We start from the raw sequence: 23,325 nt of genomic DNA on the forward strand, positions 1-23,325 counted from the left end.
CTTTTTCTTCCTTACCTCTTTCTTGTCTGTTTACATTTTATCTCTTTTCCTGATGTCTTCCTTCCCTTCCCCCCCACCCCCCTCCCCGACAGCTTATTTACCCCAGCAAAATTTTTCAAGCAATATAAAAATTATGATGTGGTTACATTACATTTTTCAAATGAATGTAAACTTCATTTTCAAATGAAGCAAAATCATGATTCTCACTTCCCTGACATGATTAAATATTTTACATATTACAGGTGAAAATCAAATTATTTCCAAAATCCCTAATACATTCATGTCTAAGAACCTTTTTTTTATTGGTTTTATGAGACGATGTTTCTCTATAGCTTTGGGGCCTGTCCTGGATCTCTCTCTGCAGACCAAGCTGGCCTCAAACTCAGAGATCCACCTGCCTCTGCCTCTCAAGTACTGGGATTAACAGCACGCACCACCACCACCCAGCTCATATCTAAGAAATTGTCCTAAAGATTAAAAAAGCATAAGCAAGCCAGGTATCTTTTTCTGTCAGTTCTTTTTAATGACAAATGACATTTTGTGTTTACAAAGAAAGGACCAATCATTTTATTATTTATCTAAAAATGTAACCTATAAGATCTAAAAAGAATCACAAATATAGTTTTATATATGAAAAACCATCAGTCATCTCTACTTTTAGATGTTCAGCAGACTTTGTTGAATCATGTCAAGTAGTTGAGGGTACAATTAGATACAAAAAAAATTAATCATGGCTTTTGATCACCAACCCATCTTTATCAATAGAGACACATCAGCTACTAATAACTAGTATGCCTTTGTTTCTTGACTTCAATATGTCCCTTGCTATATACCACAGCATAGTCTTAGGCTTCTTGATTTTTCATTCTTATGCTATCGAGATTGAAAAAAGAAATTGTTGAAAATCATGTTTTCAGAATTTTTGCTCAGTATAAATTCTGTATAATTTGCACATAACATAAAGGCTTTCACAAATTTCTCATGCTCTTAATGTTTATCTTGTATGGAGGTGGAGTGATCTCTAATAATAGAGTTTTTAATACAGTATATGTACAATGTTGAGTATGGAAACTCTCTTCCCAGTATGGCTTTTCTCACGTATTCTTAGAAGTAAGAGAAGAGAGATACTTTGCTACATTTGCTACACTCACAATTTTCTCTCCTGTATGGATAATCTGATGCCGTCTAAGATGTGAAGCCTGTGTAAAGGGTTTATTACATTCATTACATTTGTAAGGTTTCTCTCCTGTATGAAGGGTCTGATGTTGTCTTAGGTGTGAACCCTGTGTAAAGGATTTCTCACATTTACTACATCTGTAAGGTTTCTCTCCTGTATGACTTCGCTTATGCTTTCTAAGACTTGAGATATATGGAAAGGATTTCTCACATTCACTACATTTGTAAGGTTTGTCTTCTGTATTAATTACTTGATGTTGTCCAAGAGTGGAGACATATGCAAAGGATTTCTCACAATCGTTAGATTTGAAAAGTTTCTCTCCTGTATGAATTCTCTGAAGTTGTCCAAGAGTGGAGACATATGCAAAGGATTTCTCACAATCGTTAGATTTGAAAAGTTTCTCTCCTGTATGAATTCTCTGAAGTTGTCCAAGAGTGGAGACATATGCAAAGGATTTCTCACAATCGCTAGATTTGAAAAGTTTCTCTCCTGTATGAATTCTCTGAAGTTGTCCAAGAGTGGAGACATAAACAATGGATTTCTCACAATCGTTAGATTTGAAAAGTTTCTCTCCTGTATGAATTTGCTGATGTTGTCCAAAAGTGGAGACATACGAAAAGGATTTCTCACAGTCACTAGATTTGAAAAGTTTCTCTCCTGTATGAATTTGCTGATGCTTTCTAAGACTCGAGATATATGGAAAGGATTTCTCACAATCGCTAGATTTGTAAGGGTTCTCTCCTGTATGAAGGGCCTGATGTCGTTTCAGGTGTGAACCCTGTGTAAAGGATTTCTCACATTTACTACATCTGTAAGGTTTCTCTCCTGTATGACTTCTCTTATGCTTTCTAAGACTTGAGATATATGGAAAGGATTTCTCACATTCACTACATTTGTAAGGTTTGTCTCCTGTATTAATTATCTGATGTTGTCCAAGAGTAGAGACATATGCAAAGGATTTCTCACAATCGTTAGATTTGAAAGGTTTCTCTTCTGTATGAATTCTCTGAAGTTGTCCAAGAGTGGAGACATATGCAAAGGATTTCTCACAGTCACTAGATTTGAAAGGTTTCTCTCCTGGTTGGATTCTTGGATGTGTACTAAGATGGTCTTTCTGGATGAAACAGTTTTCATAATCACTGTATTTATAAGGTCTCTCTCCATTATGGGTTTTATAATGGTTTTTAACTTGATACAAGGGGCACATCCAACATTCTTTACATTTGTAGGATTTCTCTCCAGAATGAGTTCTCTGATGTCTACTGAGACTCGAGTAGGCCCTAAAGTACTTCCCACATTTCCCACATTGGTGTATTTTCCCTACACCAGAAATCTGTTTCAGCATGAGTGTATGTTTAGAGTCAAATGATTCATCATAGTCTGTATTTTTGTGTAGTTCCTTTCTAGGGTAAATTCTTTGACTAATGCTGGAACACAAATTTAACCATTTCCCATAGTCTTTATATTTGTACGTTTCTTCTCCAGTGTTTCTACATTTATGATTCTTTAGGTTTGTTGATTCAATAGAGGTATCCTTCTGGTTATCACATTCATACTTGTTGGAGTTCTCTGAAAGATCACTTGTGTTATGAGGTGTACAATGAGAGAATTTGTGCACCTTTATGCCCATCTCATTATTTTCATAAGACTTCTCTTGGATATTCACAGGGTGATAGACAATGTGCTTTGATTCTTGATCCAAGACTTTCATATTTTTCACATACATATGATATTTCTCTGGAAAATGAGCACAAAAAAAGATTAAAGGGATAAATGCAAGTTACAGATTCAAGAACTGATTTCTCCTTAAGTTCTTGACTTGGAAACAGATTTCTCAGAAAAGGCAGGCTTTTTGTGTTTCATTATTGTGAAATGCATGCTGAAACACAATCTAATCACAGGGCAGTGGTAGTGCACACCTTTAATCCCAACACTTGGGAAGCAGACAGAGTCATATCTCTGTGAGTTGGAGGCCAGCCTGGAACTACAGAATTCCAGGATAGCCAGGACTGTTTCACAGAGAAACCCTACCACACCCAAAAACAACAACAACAACAAAAACAAAATAATCTAATCTCCATCAAAATCTGAAGACTGATAGTAGCCTTCTTATTATATAAACTCCAAATCCTGCAGAAGCTATGAGAAATACTTGATTGAGCAGTAATTTTTGACAAAGGAGCTTTTAGAAGGATCATATGTAGATGATTTCTCTTATCTTCTTACTGTTTATATTTTTGAGAGGGAAACAGTATACATACCTGACCAGCATGAAATACACTATGTAACCCAGGCTGGCCAGAAATACACCATGTCCTCTTACCTCAGCCTTCCTATTGCTAGCATTAAAATAATGCTACTTTGTGCTACCAGGAATAAATATAGACCAACAACTCTAAAGTATATTAATAAAATGAACAAAAACAGTAAAATGCACATTAGGTCTAATTTCCCTATTTTAAAATCTCTATATTTTTCAAAATTCAGAAGCAAGTGAAGTTTGATCTGATATTAATATCAATACATTCTAAACACTAGTATACTATGATGAATTTATTTGCTCTGACTATTCAACTTTCTTTCAAGATTGAAGTTTTCCTTAAATACCAGATAAAAGGGCTGTACATATCACACAATATTTAGTATTGGTTGCTTTTTCAGAGAACAAAGAATAGTCTAACAAAAAAGGAGAAAAAGCTATGTTTATTAACAGAAGTCCTCCCATATATGGTAGTCTCTGGATTGTTCACAAAGTTTACAAAAATAAAAAACAGGCAAATACTAACGATGAGGCAGATATTCCTCATGAAGATACTTCTTACCAACAAAAACTAGATTGTGGTAATTCTCCAACATCACGTCAATGTACAAGGCCTTTGAAGCAGACTCCAGACATTCCCATTCCTCCTGGGAGAAGTCCACAGCCACATCCCCGAATGTCAACAGATCCTGTAATAAAAAATTATCCATTTATCCTATGCTGCTGCTGGAGAAAAATGTTTTCCTAGGAAAAAGAGACCTAAGAAAATAGAGATTGTTTTTTGATATAAATAACCCATGCCCATTATTCCAAGATAAATGTTTTCTAGAGATGGTGAAAAAGTGGTTCATTGGATAAGAGCTCTTCAAGAGGACACCCATTAAGATCCCAGCATTGATATGACATCATGCAACTGATTCTAATTACTGTGCCACAGGATTTGTGATTATTTAAAAGAAAATGACAAAAAAATAAAAGAAAATGACACCAAACACAATGGAATTATTAGGATGTGTGGCACTGGTGGGTTAGTTTTGCCATCTAGAAGAAAATGTGTCACTGTGGGTGTGGGTTTTGACATCTCCTTTGTTCAAGCTGTGCTCAGTAAGGTAGACAATACAATTCCTGTTGCCTGCAGATGAAGGTCTAGAATTACAGCTCCTTTCTCCATGACCTTGCCTGCCTACATGCTAAAATATTTTATTCCATGATGATAATGGATTAAAATATTTAAACTGTAAGGATCTTTAATTAAATTGCTATGTTCCAGTATCTTCACAGAAATTGAAACCATAACTAGGACAGCAGCTGTGACAGGGACAGAAATATTACTATGATAGGCATGACCATATTTCTGTATGGAGGAATTTGAATCATGTTACTCTGGGTAACAAAAACAGTGGAATTTAGACAGAGAAGATGCAAGCTGACCAAGGATAAATCAAAATACAGGATTTAAGGAGCAAGGAGCACCAGGGAGTGGGATGGAGTAAAATCTAGGTTCTAGGAAACACAAAGAAATGGAATAAAGGGTGTGATTCCCTCAGGAATAGATCCCACTGAGCTGTTTCCAACTTTTGAAAAGTAATTAAAGATAAGTTTAGAGTCAGGCATGGTGGTGCAGCTCATTTCCCTGCACGCTGGAGACAGACGCAAGGAGATCTCTTAAGTCTGAGGCCCTTTTGGTCTACAGAGAGAGTTACAGGATAGCCAAGCTTAGACAGTAAAGGAAACAAAGTAAAACACAGAAAGCAGGTGAAGATGGAATTGAACAATGGGACCATGTTCCAGTCCCAGCAAGGAAAAGAACCTGGCAGCTTTCCCCACATGCTTCTGGGTTTAGAGTCAAGAATAGAAGAAAGGAGTTATGGAATCTTCCTTGATGACTCAGGAAATTGGCTGAGTGAGGTAAGGTGTGGCAGTGGTATCCCTGCATGGAGATTTGAAGGTGAATCCTTTATTGACTTGAAATAGCAAGAGCTTGGAGATGCCACAATCATTGGATTCCTGTCAAAAGAGGTGCTAACAGGGAATGGAACAGACCTGAGAGAAATGTGTTGCAGTCAACAAAGCTAAAAGAATTGTAGATATGAAGAGCTTTGACATCAGACATGGAGATGAAGTTTGTCAGGTTGCTTTTCAGTCTTAATTTGGTTCAGCTTTTCTCATTATGCTCCCTTCCCTACATATCTGGATGTTAATGTATATTCTGTGCCATTTTATATTGGAAGTATGTGATTGTTTTTTTTTGTTTTTTGTTTTTTTTTTTTAGTTTACAGGAGATTACAGTTAAGAGATTGCATGAATCTCAGAAGACACTTTGAACTTTAGACTTTTAAATAAATTTCGAGACTATAAACTATGGGACCCTTTGAAATTGGGACTGAATGCATTTTTGCATTATGCTATGACTACAAGCCTTTAGGTGGCAGGAAGTAGAAATAGTTGTTTGAAAGAAAATGGCCACTAAGGGAATGGCAGTATTAGGAGGTGTGGATAAGTTGCAGAATGCGTGGTCTTTTGGGAGGAAGTGTGTTGTAAAAAGAGGTGGAGCTTTTCTTTTGTCCCGAATGACCTGCCCTGAATAATCACACAAAAGCTTATAACAATTACAGATGTTTAGCCTATAGCTCAGGCTTATTAGTAACTAGCCCTTACACCTTACACATTTCTATTAGTCTACATTTTGCCACGTAGCTTTGTGGCTACATGTCTTCCGCAGCAGCTGGCTCCATCTCCCTGACTCTACCCTTCTTTCTGTATATTCAGTTTGTCTTTCCCACCTGGCCTTATTCTGCCAAAGCAGCTTCTGTATTAACCAATGAGAGAAATATAAATTCACAACGCACATTAGGATTATCCCACAACAGTGTGTGACTGGGGCTGTGGACTTTGAGGTCTCTTATGCTCAAGCTATAATCAGAGTGACTCAGTTCACTTTCTGTTTCCTGGGGAAAAAGACGTAGAATTCTCAGATCCTTTTCCATCACCATGCCTGCATGCATGCCACCATGTTCTCACCACGGTGATAATGGACTAAGCCACTGAAATTGTAAGCTACCATCAACAAAATGTCTTTCTTTATTAAACTCCCTGTGGTCATGGTGTCTCTTGAATCCCTAAGTAAGACAGAATCCAAGGCTCTTCTGTACTCTACAGGCAGAAGGAATACACAGTATTAATGCATACATTCATTCAAATAGACACATATCCATAAGAAAAAATGAAAGTTCATTATAAAAAGAAACGTTCTAGAATACCCTTTTATTGTATTTTCTATGTCTGTAAAGACAGAATGGCACAATAGTCTCACCAACGTTATTCTTTCAGGAAATACATTTGCAGACTAGATCCAGGAATTTACCTCTATCAACAGTATGTTGATATATCAAATAAGGTATCTCATTTCAGATAGGCAAATTTCAAGGAGCAAAATCATAATATTGACCCTGGATCATTCTTGTTGACAACTGGACATCACCTAACTCTATTCTATCTAACATGCTTAGTTGGGATGTTGATGTGTTTGTTCAATGATGTACCCATTGTAAAACAAACAGGCAGAATGTGGAAGGCACAATTTATTGATGAATTAAAAGTCAGATAGTTGTGTTTTTTTTTTTTTAACTATAAGGAGTGCAACAAAACTTCTTACAACCAAAGCACTAGACAAACAATACAATCAAATATCCTTTGACATGTTTTGAGAGTGAGATAAATAGGAAAGTCAAAACTAGATGTTAGAATTATTTAAATTTCTCTAAAAGTAAACATAGCAGTACTGTTAAATAACAATACCACAAATCCATATGGTTTCATTATATACAGATATAAAAATTTATATAAAGAGCCTGTTTGACAATAAATTCAGATGAAGTAAAAAGATGGTCTGTGTCCACAATGAATATATTAAGTCTTTTGAGAATAACATTAACTCTTTATTGATTTTGAATATATTATGCTCATGAGTATTGCTTAGCTGAAAATTTGAATCTTGTAATTTCACTCTATTCTTTTCCTCAGTATCTGAGCTCAACCATCTAAGAGGATTTTACCCTGAATAGAAAGTATCATTTAGATTCCTTTAATTTTCAAAAATTAAAAGATACAAGGTTGACAACTGGTTTCTCCAAAAAACTTCAACATGATTGAAAAACTGGGGGCCGGAGAGATGGCTCAATGGTAAAAGGCAAATGCCTTTCTTGCAGAGAAAGCAAGTTAGATTCTCACTACACACATGCAAGGTGAATAATCTTCCTGACTCTACTAATGGATGATTGTGGACAAAGCCAGAGCTTTGTTGCCATTGTGCAGGCATGTAGAATACATTTGCTTCGGGCAAAGGAAAAACATTAGTTGGGGCAGCTGCTTCTTCCAAAAGTAGAGGAGAGAACAAAGTCATTAAGGAGAGAAACTCATATACACTGGAAAATTGAGGGCTTATACAAAGCAACAAGTCAATACTCTCTAGAAAATTCTTTCTGATGTAGACTACATAATGTAAGATAGGGGTCAGTCAGCAGTACTTTCACAATGGTATCCTGTTGAAAAAAAATAAAATACAAAGCGAAAGTGTATTGAGAACTTACCACTGAACACTGGATTCAAAAGAAAGAAATCAGTAGAAACTAAACTGAGACAAATAGATTTCAGGAGTCAAAACAAAAAAAAAACAAAAAACAAAAACAAACCAAAAAGCAAAGGGAGATCACCACTGTGTGACACCAAATGCCAAAGAGAGGAACCAGTATACTGCAATATGCATCTCCTCACCGATACATCAGGTTCATGACAAGAGCAAGCAACATACTCCTTCCATTATCTGAGCTCACTATCATGCTGAAATGGTATTTCAGACTCAAGAGAGTGAGTCTCTTCTAATGCTTATTTTCCATATATGTATTAGTGATATGAGAAAAAAATTACATGAATTTGGATATTCACTTTCAAAGGTCTGTTTCTCAAATATGACAATCCCTGAAATATAACCCATACAGGACATGAGGCCTTCCTTCTTAAGTAAAAAAACAAAAACATAAGTACATCCTTTGTAGGATCTAGGCATCAATATATTTCTTGAATCATCATTTACAATGGAATCTCTTTCAGAATGGAAGGTTTCACATCCATGAAAATATATCTTGGTTATTAGGGAAGAAAAAGAAAGACCACAGTAAGAAATAAATACTTTAGATGACATTACCTGAGGCAGAGAAATAAAAGCTTTAATGATGTCAATGTAAAACAATTTTCAAAGTAATGTTGAAAGGACACTGACCTGGGGCACATTCACTGAAGATACAGCCATTCTCTCTGATAACTCTTCTCTAAGTTTCTGATGCAGGAACAAAGGCCAGAATTCTTGTTGACATTTCACATCAAGGTGTCAAAACAAAAACCTAAAATTAATATGACTCTATTAGGTGAAATGACAAACCACATAAAAAGTCCCAAACACCATTATGATATCAGAGGTCTTGTTCACATTTCTCTGGGGGTGGAGGGTAGAGGAGGTACAACATGGATAGGAATATATTTAGTGTGCTGAGAAAATAATAGTCAATCATTTCATTTCACCAAGAAACATTGGTTCTAAAACATCATGGAGAAGGAAGTACGGTTGAAGAGTATTATGAAATAACAGAGGTCATTCAATCAAGCAGCAGAGCAGAGCATGCTTAGAGGCACAGTATACCTAGAAATCTCAGACAGAAATTATCCATGAGAATACAGAAAGCAGGATATTTTACATGAAGAATTATTGAAGAGAGGGGAGCTAGGGAGTAATGAACCACGTCTAACACATCAAACCAAAACCCACTATTTCCAATGAGAGGGAAGAAAAATACTTCCAGCAATTTAACCAACCAGAATATGTTTTAAAATATACAACAAAGAAAAAATACACAAAGTAAATAGAGACAAGTGATGATGAAAATCTTTGTAAAAATGGAAATTTAAGACACAGCTCAGCAAGATTTTGTGATAAACTCCTAATGGATCTAGAAAGATAAGGAACACAGCTCAATATACTAAAGAGTCCCCATATCACACCTAGTCCAACAGTACAGAACATAGACAAAAAACATTAGAAGAAACAGCAAGGAAAGGAAGATGCACTTGCACTCAGGTCTTATATCATCCAGAGCAACAGGAGTGACCTAGAGAAATTTGAACAGAAAAAAAGAGATATGGAAAGGAGATACTGGTAATACAGAAAGACATCAAACACCTTTGTAATGATGTGATATCACAAAGAATTTACAATAGTCATCAAGGGAAGCAAACCAAATGGTCAAGTGCTTTAAGTACTATTGAAAACTACAAAACACAAGGTCCTAATTGTCCAGAGAATGCATGTTGCATGCCCCATCACCACCCACAGAAAGCTCAGAGACCTGGGGGGCAGCCTCCCTATACTGCAAACCACCCCATACTGTATCTGCCTCCTTTGGGGCCTTGGCCCCATTCCCACTGGGAGAGGTGAGTGCCTGGATCCCTAGCTAGAGGCCTCTAACCTCTAGGGCTAATAGCCCTGGGAACATTGCTCTCCCATCCCCTGCCCACTGAAGCTCAAGAGACCTAGGGTCAGCCTCCCCAACCCCAAACAACCCAGCACCACATCTGCTACCATCATAGCCTTGGCCCTGCCTCCACAGGGAGAGGAAGAGCAAACACTCAAGCCAAAAGCCCCACCTACACCAACTGGAAGAAGACAGACCCCCTGAATCATAGGCCCCACCTGCGCCCAGTGGAGGAAGAGGTGGGTAGAGTAAGAACACACTCAACAACATAAAGAGTAATATGACACCACCAGAGACTGGGGTTCTACACCAGCAAGATCTGAACATTCCAACGCAGATGACGCAGAAAAAAAAACTACCTAAAAATAACTTTATGATTATAACTGAAGCCCTTAAAGAGGAAATGAAAAACTCCCTTAAAGAAATGGAAGAAAGACAACAAAAAGTGGAATAAATGGAGGAAAAGACATACAAAAAAATTGAAGAAATCAACACATCCTTCTAGAAAGCAAGGAAAGCCAAGAAAAAAAAAAAAAAAACAGGTGAAGGAAACAGTTTAAACAATTTAAAACTTGAAAACTGAAATAGAGGGCAATAATGGAAACACAAACTGAGGTAACGCTAGAAATGGAAAATCTGGGTACATGATCAGGAACTACAGATGCAAGCATAACCAACAGAATACAACAGAATCACATGTGTTGAAGACACAACAGAGGAAATAGATGCATTAATCAAAGAAAATGTTAAATTCAATAAATTCTTAACACAAAATACCCAAAAATTTGGGACATCATGAAAAGACCAACACTAAGAATAATAAGTATAGAAGAAGGTGAAGAAGCCCAGTCAAATGCACAGAAAACATATTCAACAAAATCAGAGAACAAAGCTTTTGCAACCTAAAAAAGGATATGCCTATGAAAGTACAAAAAGCTTACAGAACACCAAATAGACTGGATGGAAAAAAATAGTTCCCTCGACACATAATCATCATCATCGTCATCATCATCATCATCATCATCATCATCATCATCATCATCAAAACACCAATCATACAGAATAATGAAGTAATATTAAGAAAAAAGGCCAAGTAACATATAAAAGCAGACCTATCAGAATTATACCTGACTTCTCAATGGAAACTCTGAAAGCCAGAAGATCCTGGATGGATGTTCTACAAACACTAAAAGACCATGGATGCCAGACCAAACTATGATACCCAGCAAAGCTTTAAATCACTATAGATGTAAAAAAATCTTTGATGATAAAACCAGATTTAAGCAAAGCAATAAATATCTACAAATCCAGCCCTACAGAAAGTACTGGAAGGAAAACTCCAACCTGAGGAAGTTAGCTACACCCACAAAAACATAGGCAATAGATAATACAACATTACCAAAACCCAAAGAAGGGAAACACACACACAATACCACTATCAACAACAAATCCAAAAATAACAGGAATTCACTATCAATGGTCATTAATACCAACCATCTCAATTTGTCTAGAAATAGACACAGGCTAACGGAATGGATACAAAGGCAGACTCCATCCTTTTGCTGCATATAAAAAAACACCTCAACTCCACATACAGACATTACCTCAGAGTAAAGGATTGGGAAAAGATTTTCCAATCAAACGGACCTAAGAAACAAGCTGTTGTAGTTATCCTACTATCTAACAAATCAGACTTCAAACTAAAATTAATCCAAAGACATGAAGAAAGTTATTTCATATTTGTCACAGAAGAAAATCCATCAAGATGAAGTCTCAATTCTGAACATCTATGTCCTAAATGCAAAGGCACCCACATTTGTAAAAGAAACAGTACTAAAATTTAAATCACACATAAAACCGCCACACACTAACAGTGGGAGACTTCAACACCCACTCTCATCACTGAACAAGACTACTGGACAGAAACTTAACAGAGAAATAAAGGAACTAACAGAAGTTATGACTCAATTGGGTTTAGCAGACATTGACAGAACATTCCATCCAAACATATAAGAATAAGCCTTATTCTCAGCACCTCATGGAATGCTCTCTAAAATCGACCACATACTCGGCAACAAAGCAAACCTCAACAAATACAAAAAAATTAGAATAAGCCCTGTATATTATCGGATCACAATGGTTTAAAGTTAAATTCAACAACACAAATTGTAGAAATCCTACAAACTCATGGAAATTGAGCAATGCTCAGTTGCATCACTCCTGGGTAAAGGAAGAAAGAAATTAAAGACTAACTAGAATTCAATGAAAATGAAGACACAACATACCCAAACTTATAGGACACTTTGAAAGCAGTGCTAAGAGGAAAGTTCATAGCGCTAAGTGCCTACATAAAGAACCTGAAGAATTCCCACACTAGTGACTGGACAGAACACCTGAAAGCTCTAAAACAAAAAGAAGCAGCTCACCCATGAGGAGTAGAGGCCAGTATATAATCAAACTGAAGGCTGAAAATTAATAAAATAAAAAAAGAAAACAATACAAAGAATCAATGAAACAAAGAGTTGGTTCTTCAAGAAAATCAACATGATAGACAAATCTTTAGCCAAACTAGCCAAAAGGCAGAGAGAGAACATGCAAATTAACAAATTGAGAAATGAAAAGCAGGACATAACAACAGACATTGAGGAAATCCAGAGGATCATCAGGTCATACTTCAAAAACCTCTACTCCACAAAATTGGAAAAATTAAAATAAATGGACAGCTTTCTGGATAGGTCTCACATACAAAAATTAAATCATGAACAGATAATTTTAAATAGACCTATAACCCCTAATAATGAAATAGAAGCAGTCATCAAAAATAGACAGATAGACCAATGGAATCGAATTGAAAACCCTGATATTGACCCACGCACCTATGAATACCTTATTTTTTACAAAGGTGCTAAATCTATACAATGGAAAAAAGATAGCATCTTCAACAAATGGGGCTGGTACAATTGGATTCGTACATGCAGAAAATTGCAGATAGATCCATACCTGTCACCATGTACAAAACTTAAGTGCAAATGGATCAAAGATCTATCCATAAATCCAGCCACACTGAATCTTCTAGAAGGGAAAGTGGGAATTACCCTTGAACAAATTGGCACAGGAGACTGCTTCCTGAACATTACACCAGTAGCACAGACACTGAGGTCTGCAATTAATAAATGGGACCTCCTGAAACTGAGAAGCTTCTGCAAGGCAAAGGAAACAGTCAGTAGAACAAAATGACCACCCACAGAATGGGAAAAGATCTTCACCGATCCCACATCTGACAGAGGACTGATTTCCAAAATATATAAGGAGCTCAAGAAGCTAGCCACCAAAACACCAAACAATGAAATTAAAAAGTGGGTTGCAGAACTAAATAGGGAATTCTCAACAGAGGAATCTGAAATGGCTGAAAGACACTTAAGAAAGTGCTCAAAATCCTTGGCCATCAGAGAAATGAAACTCAAAACAACTCTGAGATACCACCTCATGCCTGTCAGAATGGCTAAAATCAAAAATACCAATGACAATCTATGCTGGAGAGGATGTGGAGAAAAAGGAACACTCCTCCATTGCTGGTGGGAGTGCGAACTTGTAAGACCACTCTGGAAATCAGTAGGGTGGTTGCTCAGAAAAATGGGAATCAGTCTACCTCAAGACCCAGCCATTCCTCTCTTGGGTATATGCCCAAATAGTGCATGTTCATACAACAAGGACATATGTTCAACCATGTTCATAGCAGCATTATTTGTAATAGCCAGAACCTGGAAGCAACCTAAATGCCCCTCAACTGAAGAATGGATTGAGAAAATGTGGTACATTTATACAGTGGAGTACTACTCAGCAGAAAAAAGCAATGGAATCTTGAAATTCGCAGGCAAATGGATGGAACTAGAAGAAACCATCCTGAGTGAGGTAATCCAGTCACAAAAAGACAAACATGGTATGTACTCACTGATATATGAATTTTAGACACGGAGCAAAGGATTACCAGCCTATAATGCTCTTCACCAAAGAAACTAGGAAACATGAAGGACTCTAAGGGATAAATGGTCCCCAGGAATGGAAGTAGTATGAACTCCTGAACTAATTGGGAGCATGAGGGTAGGGGGAAGGAGCTGCTACAATAAGAGCAAGAGAAGAGGAGTAGAGGAGAGGAAATGGAGGGGCAGAAATATTGAGTTGGGGGAAGAATAGAGGAGAGCAGGATGAGATATACCATATCAGAGGGAGCCACTATAGGTCCAAGAAGAGATCTGGAACCAGGGAGATCTCCAGAGACCTACAAGGATGACACGATCTGACAACCCAGGAAATGGTGGAGAGGATAACCTAAAAGCCCTTCCCCTAAAATGAGATTGATGACTTCTCTTTATGCCATCCTAGAGCCCTCACCCAGACATCCACAGATATACACTGATCTGAAATCGGGAATTTAGTTGAAGAGAGGGAGGAATGAAGAGCGAAGGGGTCTGTACCAGGTTGGAGAAACCCACAGGAACAGTTGACCTGAACAAGGGAGAGCACATGGACCCCAGATGCTGTCAGGGAGGCTAGTACAAGACTGATCCAGACCCCTGAACATGGATGTCAATAAGGAGGCCTCTGCACTCCAGGGAGCCTCTGGTGGTGGATTAGTATTTTTCCCTGGTGCAAGAAGGGACTTTGAGAGCCCATCCCACATGAAGGGTTACACTCTGGCCCTGGACACATGGGGAAGGCCCAGGACCAGCACAGGAAGATTTGGTGGACTTTGCAGAGCCCCCGTTGAGGGCCCTACCCTGCCTGGGGAGTGGTGGGTGGATGGGGTGGGGGTGGGCTGGGGGTGGGGGAGGAGGGTTGGGGGTGAGGGGAGGGAGAGGGAGAGGGAGAAGGGACTTGAAACAAGCTTGTTCCCTAACTAGAACTTAAAATTATAAATTATAAAAAAATAAAGTTGTATCCCATCAATGGGTTATAAAAGAGGAAGATCAGAAGTTCAAGGTCAATCCAGGCTACATAGTGAGTTTGAGGCCAGCCTGGGATACATGGGAATTTGTCTCAAAGAAAAAGAATTAAGTATCTCACAGGTACCATCACTGCACCCCTGGCTATCAGCAACCTGAAAGGCAACCAGTCCTACAAGTATTTTCCTAGTCTCAAGGGTCCCTGAAGACTAACCTGTGCTGAAGCCCTTCCTATTCCTTATAGCCTGATAGGGATAGCTGCTGGCTGCGTATTTCACTGGTTGCCAGGCTTGTTTCTTCCCGTGCTGTTACTATGCAATGTAGGAGAGTGACTAGCGGTCTTTTGTCTTTACATATGACACCCGGTTAATTATCATCATGTCCCTCTTTTTTTTTTTTTTTTCATCATGTCCCTCTTTGATTATTCCAATACCTTGCCAGCCTCTGCATGTGCTTAGGGCCCAAGTGAGTAAGGCCATAAGGGACTTGTGACTTCAGGCAGGAATTAAGTAAGAGACGAAGGAGTGTCCCTCAGTCTATTGAGAGATAGCAATATGAGAGCCCACAGTGTCCAAGTTGCATACTGCTGGTGGAGGCAAGAATGCCTAGGGTGGGAGGTTGTGGGGAAAGGGCAGTGAAAATAAGGGACTCCAGGTGAGTTTATATTGAGTTGTAGGAACGGACTGAGGTAGAGTGGATGATAGTCACAAGAAACAATCCCTCAAGAAGTAGGCTGGGGCTTGGAAATTACTATGATACGGGAAGGCAAGGCTAGCCTTGATTTTCCTAATATCACCCTGCCTTCCTTCTTTTAGGAAAGCCAAACCTGCTGAAGCAGAAACAGTGGGGATGATCATAGCCTTCTTTTTCTTTCTAGGCCTGGCTCTGGGAGCTATATGGTTGTGTGACTCTATGGGAAGAGAAGGACTGCATTGCCTTCCTGCCTCCTCAGTGAGCAGGGGTCCAGAGGTTTGATTTTTAGCTGACTTCTGCTGGATCCCCACATCCAGGGTCCAGCAAGGAAGCCTCTGAAGATGAACTTGGGATTGAGGGGTCAGAATGGCAAGTGGGGACAGTCACAGCTCTGACTGATGCCTGCTTAAACCTAAAACAAGAGGCTCCTCGGCTGAGAGAGATCTGTCCACCTGCCTATTCCAAGGATGGGGTGGAAGCTTCAGGCCTGACTGCTGTATCATGTGATCTGATGTTCACTCTCCCTCCTTTGTCTGTGCCTGTTTTCCATGTCTCCATTCCTTGTCATTTTACTGGCTTTTCTATATTGACATAAACCAGGCGGCTTCATAGGTCCTCTAATCAAACACTTCCTTCTCCACAGTTCCCTGTGTCTTCCCGTGGCCTAATCTTTTGGACAGGTTGAAGGCTGGCTCCCTGGGTCTAGGACTTGGACATGACCCTAGTGTGGACCTGGGTGAAGCCACACTAGCCCACAGGACCATGTGGCCCTGGCAGTCTTGCCCTTCTCCCCTCCCCACTCTGCCTAGCTAAACACCATTAGATTACACTCCTGAAGCTAGATCTATTTCCTTACTTGTCACTTTGTCCTCCTGAGGCTGACTGCTGAGGTCCCCCAGTCAAAAGCCCCTCAAATGTGTTGCCATCCTAGCCCATTCTAACACAGACCTCCCAATTTTTAACTCCTAAAATTACACCTGCAAGGTCATTTGCTGTTGTTTTTCTGCCTCAGTCAGAAAGCAGCCACTGCTTAACAGGGGATCTCTCTGTGGAAACAGGTGTTTGGGTGTGGTTTGTGCCTAACCTAGGGTCCTGGAGGAAGCCCCCATTGGGGGGGGGTCTTCTTCAGGAAGAAGGGAGTGAATGGGAACTTTTTTCTTGAGAGGGGCTGATGTTACCCCCTTCTAGGATCACAGAGAAGGGACAGGCCTGGAGTCAAGACATCTAGACTGTGGCCTAGAACCAGATAAAGACTGGTTGTTTGTTTGTTTGTTTTTCCTGCTCCTTTTTTTTTTTAAGATGTACCTGAAGATGACCTTTAAGCCGGGCGTTGGTGGCGCAGGCCTGTAATCCCAGCACTCGGGAGGCAGAGGCAGGAGGATCTCTGTGAGTTCGAGGCCAGCCTGGTCTCCAGAGCGAGTGCCAGAATAGGCTCCAAAGCTACACAGAGAAACCTTGTCTCGAAAAAAAAAAAAAAAAAAATTACCTTTAACTAACTGTTCCTCCAGCCTTCATCACTTAAGGATGTGATGTATGGATCGAATCTAGAGCTCTCAGCATGCTAGGCAAGCACTATGCTAACTGATCTACATCCCAGTCGGTCTTTCTCATTTACAGCACTGGAGAGGGAGGCAGCTCTGGGTCTGTCGTCACTCGTCCTCACTGTTAAATTCCCCTCCCCCACTGACACTGTCCTCAGCCTCTAGAATGAACTCAGCCAAAATATCCAGCACCACTCCTAGCTCCTGGGTGTACTCCCACATCCTTGGGCAGGAAACGGCTGAGGCTGAGGTTCTCCCTTACCTTGGCACCAGGCCCTGTCACCACAGTGTTTGAAGAAATCGCAGTAGCGCAATTACGGTTACTTCCTCCACAGGCAGACAGTCAAAACCTTGCAGCTCACACACAGGTTTCCGTTGCTCCCCGCCCCACCGCAACGTGCGACCGGGACGTCCAACGTCACGGGGGCGGGCAGCAGCAGTTGGCCAGCTTGATGCCGCTCCTTTAATTCAGGGCAATCGGAGGGAGGGACCAGAGTTGTGACTCCCAGTCAAGATGGAGGTTCTGTGATGCGTGTGAGAGCGCTCCCTGCGGTCCCTCCCAATGCAGGTCAGTGTGTGTGCGTGTGTGTGTGTGTGTGTGTGTGTGTGTGTGTGTGGTCTATCGCAGACACCCCGCTCTGACCTGACCTACTGTCAAGGGAAAGCCAAGTCAGCCTGTGTGTGTGTGTGTGTGTGTGTGTGTGTGTGTGTGTGTGTGTGTGTGTGTGTGTGTGGTCTGTCACGGACGCCCGGCTCTGACCTACTGTCAAGGTAAAATAGAGCGCTCCCTGCGGTCACTCCCAATGCAGGTCAGTGTGTGTGTGTGTGTGTGTGTGTGTGTGTGTGTGTGTGTGTGTGTGTGTGTGGTCTATCGCAGACACCCCGCTCTGACCTACTGTCAAGGTAAAGCCAAGTCAGCCTGCCCCTGACAGCTCCCCATGATCCTATATTGTCTCAAAGGCTCCCATCAGCCAAGCGCCCTGTAAAGTGATGTGTCCGGAAAGTCTCCAGCTGTTCCTGACTCCCGCAGCTCTAACCCGCCCTAAGTCTCCCTGAAGGGACTAGATTAGCAGCTCCCCAGGCAGCATCAACTTGGTTTGTCCAGGTGGTTGCCGCCGCTGGGTGGAGCCACCTACACCACACACAGCCTCGTTTGCCCTGCCCTTCTAGACCTCATCTGCTAGGTGGAGAGCATCTGCTCACTGGCGGTCTGCTCCATGCATGATTCAACATGTATGAACAACGCTGGCCCTGCCACCTGTCATGGACGCCTTTTCCCATGGTGCTTGTTTTGGGGGAGGGATCCCGGGGTTAACAGGGACATTTGAGCCCACCTAGTTTTCTGTCTATTCTGTGCTCCCAGTGAAGGAGGAGGAGGTATGGGAAAGGGGAGGGAACAGGAAGATTCATTCATAGGTTCCTCCTCTCTCAAGAGCTTAGTTATGGAAGTTTCTGGTCCCCACAGCAGCGACTAGATACTGGTTAGTAGAAAGGTGTATTGTGTGACACTTACTACTCCCTTGTGTTTCCCTCTTATGCATGCTCTGCTGGGCAGCTTGAGCAAATATTTTACTTGTGTTTAGGGCCTAAGGGAATCTTCACAGTGAGCAATCATGGTGGAGTTTTTACCACATTGGCTCTTTGTCCTGATTTAGTTGCCCCCTGATCACCTCCTCACCTGTGTCCTGAGGGGGGGGAGGGGGGGAAGGGTAGGAGGAGGGGGGGTGGTCTCCTGTCCTGCTGGGTGGCACTGCACAACTGTTTCGTCCACTTATGTCTTTGGGGAGCAGCACAGAGAAATGGCTTCTGTTTCTCTTCAAGTTTGTTCTTTGACCAAATGATGAAAAAGGTCTAGTTAACAAATTACCCGTCTATATGTAGTACAGTTGTGTGTTTCTTAATCTAGTTAACTATAATTCTGGATATTTTACAAGATATATCGGCAGGTGTTGAGGTTTTGAGCCACGCAGCTGAGCTCCAATATACAGTTCAGAAAGTCTGAGCCTCCGTTGACTGGATAACCCATCCTTTGAATATTTCCCACTTTTGTTTCACTTTCTCACCATAGCTTCAAGGTCCTTTCTGAAATGGCAGTTCTTAGCTCTTGGGAGTTTAAAGCAGTTTTACCTGTGCCTCTGAATAACTACTTAATTGAAACAGGTGAACTCTTGGATTTTAAAATGTGCAGCCATCATGGTCCATGGTACTAATCTAATCATTCTAGTCTTAGATGCCAGAGGGGAAGAGGTGGAGGCCTTTTCCTTAAAGCAGAAATGGTTTGGCTTATGCCCCTCATCATCAAAACTTGCTCTTCAAAGAGGGAAATTTTCCTTTGGGGGTTGATGTCTAATACTTCACATCTGAGTGTTCTGAGTGCTGTATTGTTAAAGCTCTATAGAAGTGGGAGAATTGAAGTGTTGTGAGGCATTTAGTGAAATTGATTGGGAAGAATAATCTAGCATTTGATTCCAAAACTATGCCACAATTTTAAAAGGGACTGTTTGGACACATTGAATAAAGTGATTGTGTATATGTGTATACAGGCCTTGGAAAAGATTGTTTATGTGAGTGTGAGAGGCCCTCTTAAGTTGGACAGCAGTAAAGAGATGAAAAATGACACCATCCCCAGCCCTCAGGAATACAGGTGAGCCCTAATGGACACAGTCATTGACATGACCAAGGCTGACCTCAGATATAATGTGAACCATTTCTAATGTTGGCACAAATGTGCTGATGGAGGCTCTCCTGGTGTGTGTTCCTTCCTCCACACTGTTCTCAGTTCATTACTGTTTTCAGCTAGCAAATGTGTCAAAATGTGGTTGACCAGTTTATATGGGGAGTTCTTAGAATGAGTACATGTGGAAGGCAGAAGAGAACTTGGACAATTAGCTTCCTGAAATTGAAACCTTGATTCTTATACTTGCTCAGCAAGAACTTTTACTGCATGACCAAACAAGGCCTGGGCTTTTAAGAGGCTTTTGAGCTATAGGTGGCAAGTTATGGAACTGGCTGGGCCCTTAGACAGACTTAGTGACATCTGCCTCAAAACTCATGTCTTTATTTTCAGATGAAGATAAATTGACAACAGAGGAGTCATGTGTGGCTGTTCCTAATGAAACCTTACCACACACTTGAAGGTGATGAGGGTGCTTCTCACATGGAAAAATTGGATTGGAGACCTCCGTGGTAGATCATACCTTTTTTATGAGTTTTCTTGTGGGTACCCCAGCAGCCATGACTGTCTTTAAAGCCTATGTTCCTTTATTAAGTTTAGTGGATCTCTTGAATCCTGTTCTTGTGCCGTAGGGCAGGAAAACGCCTCTATACAATAGCAGAGTTGTGTATTCTGGGGGGTTTATTTATTTGTGGAATTTTTAGTTTGTTTCTGTTGTTCTTTTTTATTTTATTTCATGTGCATTGGTGTGAGTTACAGACAGTTGTTTTAGCTACCATGTGGGTACTGGGAATTGAACCTGGGTCCTCTGGAAGACCAGCCAGTGCTCTTAACAGAGCCACATCTCCAGCCCCTTTTCCTTTGTTTTGTTTTGTTTATTTTTTTCTGAAAATAAAACTATGCAAAATAGAGAAGATGCCTTTTCATGTAGTCCTGCTCTCCTTGTAAAGTAACACTCAGGAAGCTGTGAGCTTTTCCTGGGTTGTATTGGAAGATCATGAGAAAAGCACTTGGCCTCTGTTTTGAACTCAGAATGCAGCCCTTTGAGTCCCCTTCAGCCAGCCAAAATTCATGTCACTGTTGCAGTTTATTGTAATAAGAACAAATGATGACATTTCGAAGTACCAAAATTGTTCTGGGAACAAAGTGGTCCCAATGGCCTGGGCTTTCAGCCCTATTTTCTTTATCCTTAGAGAAATAGCATCAGAGTTTGGAATTCTTTTCCTGAGGTGGAGCAGTTTCTGGTAGTTTTGTGTAGTAAGTGTTAAAGGTATAAGCAAAGACTCGTGCAGGCTAGCTAAGTCAAGCCATCAGAAAGGGCAAGTGTTGGCTGTATATCTCAATTACCTCTGCAACTCAAACCGACAATAGTCACTTCCTTGCAGTAGCTCAGAAGATGCAGCTTAATGAAAATATGGGTGGAACTCTTATGGCAAAAGGCTGCCTCCAGGGCTCCAGTGTTCTAATGTGTTCTCTGATAGTGAGAAAACACTTTGTCCTTGAGCCAGTATCTGGAAAACTACGGAAAACCAGAGTCATGAGAGCAGCAATTAAGGTTGCAGCTCTGCAGCCCCTCTGCCCTCCTAGGAAGACTGTACCAGGGAAGTACCCTTGCCCATCTGCTGTTGGAGCCTCTATCTCCCTCTATTAGGGGTCTTGAAAGGCTGGACAGAAAGCTTAACCATATCTTCTGGTTGTCCCACTATCTCTTATAACTTAAACTAGCCAGTTTCCATTAGTCTATAATTTGCCATATGGTTTTTTACCTCTTCTATTCTGGATGTCCAAATCCCTCTTTGTCTACCTGGTGTCTCCTGCATGCATAGATTTTTAACCCTCAGTTCCTCTCTACCCCTGGAAGTCCCACTACTCTCTCCTGCCTAGCTATTGGCCATTTAGCTCTTTATTAAACCAATCAGAAGGCACCTTAGGCACAGATACATCTTTGTGGTGTACAAAAAGTTTATCACATAACAGCCAACACAATCCCCCTAATCACAAGAATATTAAAATACACCCTTCTAACACCACCTCAGATCTGGGAGGAAAGGAACTTAAACTTTCCACTTTCCCAGTCATTTTATCAAAACTCTCGTGTTTCAGGGGTCAGGCTGCTGAGTGGCAACCTTGAATACACACACTCTTCCATTTGGTTACCCATTAGGAAAAAGCCTGCCTTCTGGGCCAGATTACTACAGCCACCTCCTTTTCTCCCTCAGTCTCCCCTCCTCCCACTTCCTTCTTCTACTCGCACACTTCTCACAGTCCACCCAGCTCCAAAGGAGAAAAAAGTTCTTCTGGGAATTCCTGATACTTCTCCACATACACATAACACCTATCTTTAACCAGACCTGGTCAACTGTGCTCAGGCTAACAAAGGAAGACAGTGTGAGACATTGTTCATGGAGCTCCCAAAACTCCGAGAGTTGGTGCTAAGTGTTTGTGACCAAGGCACCACGTACAAAAAAGGATTACTATGGACTCTTCTTTCCCACTCACAGGACCGAGTCTCTTTGTCAGATGACCTCCAAAGATGACCCATTTCCAAAAAACAGGTCAAGGCAGTTACCCTTTCTAGCATCTCTCATCTGGAAGTCCAATGCCTCTATTCTGTCTATCATCTCCAGAGCCTAGTCACTCCCTCTACTAGCATGTTCTACGTAAGGTCAAATCTCGGCTGGCTACTCAACTGTACACATGCAACTGTCTCCCAGTCCAGCTGTCCCTGTCTTCCATTGGGGCTATCGGAAGAAAGGAAAATGAAGAACAGAACCTTGAGGATTACTTGGGGGAACTCAAGAGGGACAAGGTTTTGAGGAGGCTCAAACAGACATCACTTAGCAAAGGAGGATGAAAACTGGGGCAGATAAGTGCCTGTCTTGTTTGCTGACACAAGAGTGTTCAGTCTAACACTGGTGACTATGGTCTAGGCCCTGTTCCAAATGATTATGATAGACATTGACGATTCCCCCATGGAAGGCCTCACCCTCCCTGGGGAACAGAAAGGGGTTGGGATGGGAGTGGGTAGGGGGGAGGGGAGAAGGGAGGGAGAGGGAACTGAGATTGACCTGTAAAAGAAGCTTGTTTCTAATTTAAATAAAAAAAAGTGTTCAGTCTAGCCAGCTTTCTTTCGAGCCTATTACAGCACCCTCTAACACAAACTTCCTGGGCTCCAAGGGCAACCTGTAATGTGGGATTGTCTTTTTCCTTGGGGGAAGTCCTTCTGTGTATATATGTTTCTCTTGTTGGTTAACGAATAAAACACTGTTAGCCAATAAGGCAGTAAGATAGTAGGACTAGGAGAAGATGAGAATTCTGGGAAAGGTAGGCAGAAACAGTTGCCATGTAGACCACAAAGGAGTAAGAGGTCCAGACCCTTCTCCAGTAAGATAAGACCACGTGGAAATACTTAGATTAATAGAAATGGATTAATAATTATGACAGAGCTAGCCAATAAGAAGCCCTGGTCATCGGCCAACAGTTTCATGATTAATATGGCATCTGTGTGTTTAT

The 23,325-nt window shown here is 40.8% G+C and overlaps 1 protein-coding gene and 1 long non-coding RNA gene across 3 annotated transcripts; one reads left to right on the forward strand and one right to left on the reverse strand.

The window, feature by feature from the left end:
• Positions 1-500: 500 nt before the first annotated feature.
• Positions 501-17,633, reverse strand: LOC100759388 (zinc finger protein 665). Of its 2 annotated transcripts, none has more exons than XM_027416775.2 (4): positions 17,401-17,633; positions 8,716-8,836; positions 3,964-4,126; positions 501-2,914 (listed from the first exon to the last, which is right to left on the reverse strand). In XM_027416775.2, exons 2-4 carry the CDS (start codon positions 8,743-8,745, stop codon positions 1,095-1,097), a joined length of 2,013 nt encoding a protein of 670 aa, XP_027272576.1. In that variant the 5' UTR covers positions 8,746-8,836; positions 17,401-17,633; the 3' UTR covers positions 501-1,094. The 2 variants fall into 2 exon arrangements, with proteins under 2 accessions (XP_027272576.1, XP_027272578.1); XM_027416777.2 differs by having other exon boundaries at positions 4,000-4,126; positions 17,401-17,630.
• LOC113835841 lies at positions 17,583-22,814 on the forward strand. Its single transcript, XR_003485591.2, has 3 exons — positions 17,583-17,706; positions 19,682-19,782; positions 20,206-22,814. It is a non-coding gene; the product is annotated as an uncharacterized LOC113835841 (long non-coding RNA).
• The last annotated feature ends 511 nt before the right edge of the window (positions 22,815-23,325 follow it).

The sequence above is a fragment of the Cricetulus griseus genome, chromosome 5, assembly GCF_003668045.3.
Source record: "Cricetulus griseus strain 17A/GY chromosome 5, alternate assembly CriGri-PICRH-1.0, whole genome shotgun sequence".
Lineage (NCBI taxonomy): Eukaryota > Metazoa > Chordata > Mammalia > Rodentia > Cricetidae > Cricetulus > Cricetulus griseus.

Bases quoted from the DNA above. Each gene is read 5' to 3' on its own strand.
- LOC100759388 (XM_027416775.2), bottom strand. From the start codon at position 8,745: ATGGCTGTATCTTCAGTGAATGTGCCCCAG. The intron at 4,127-8,715 runs GTCAGTGTCCTT...TTTTTATTACAG, and splicing joins CTTCAGTGAATGTGCCCCAG to GATCTGTTGACATTCGGGGA. The intron at 2,915-3,963 runs GTTAGTATTTGC...CTCATTTTCCAG, and splicing joins TGAGGAATATCTGCCTCATC to AGAAATATCATATGTATGTG.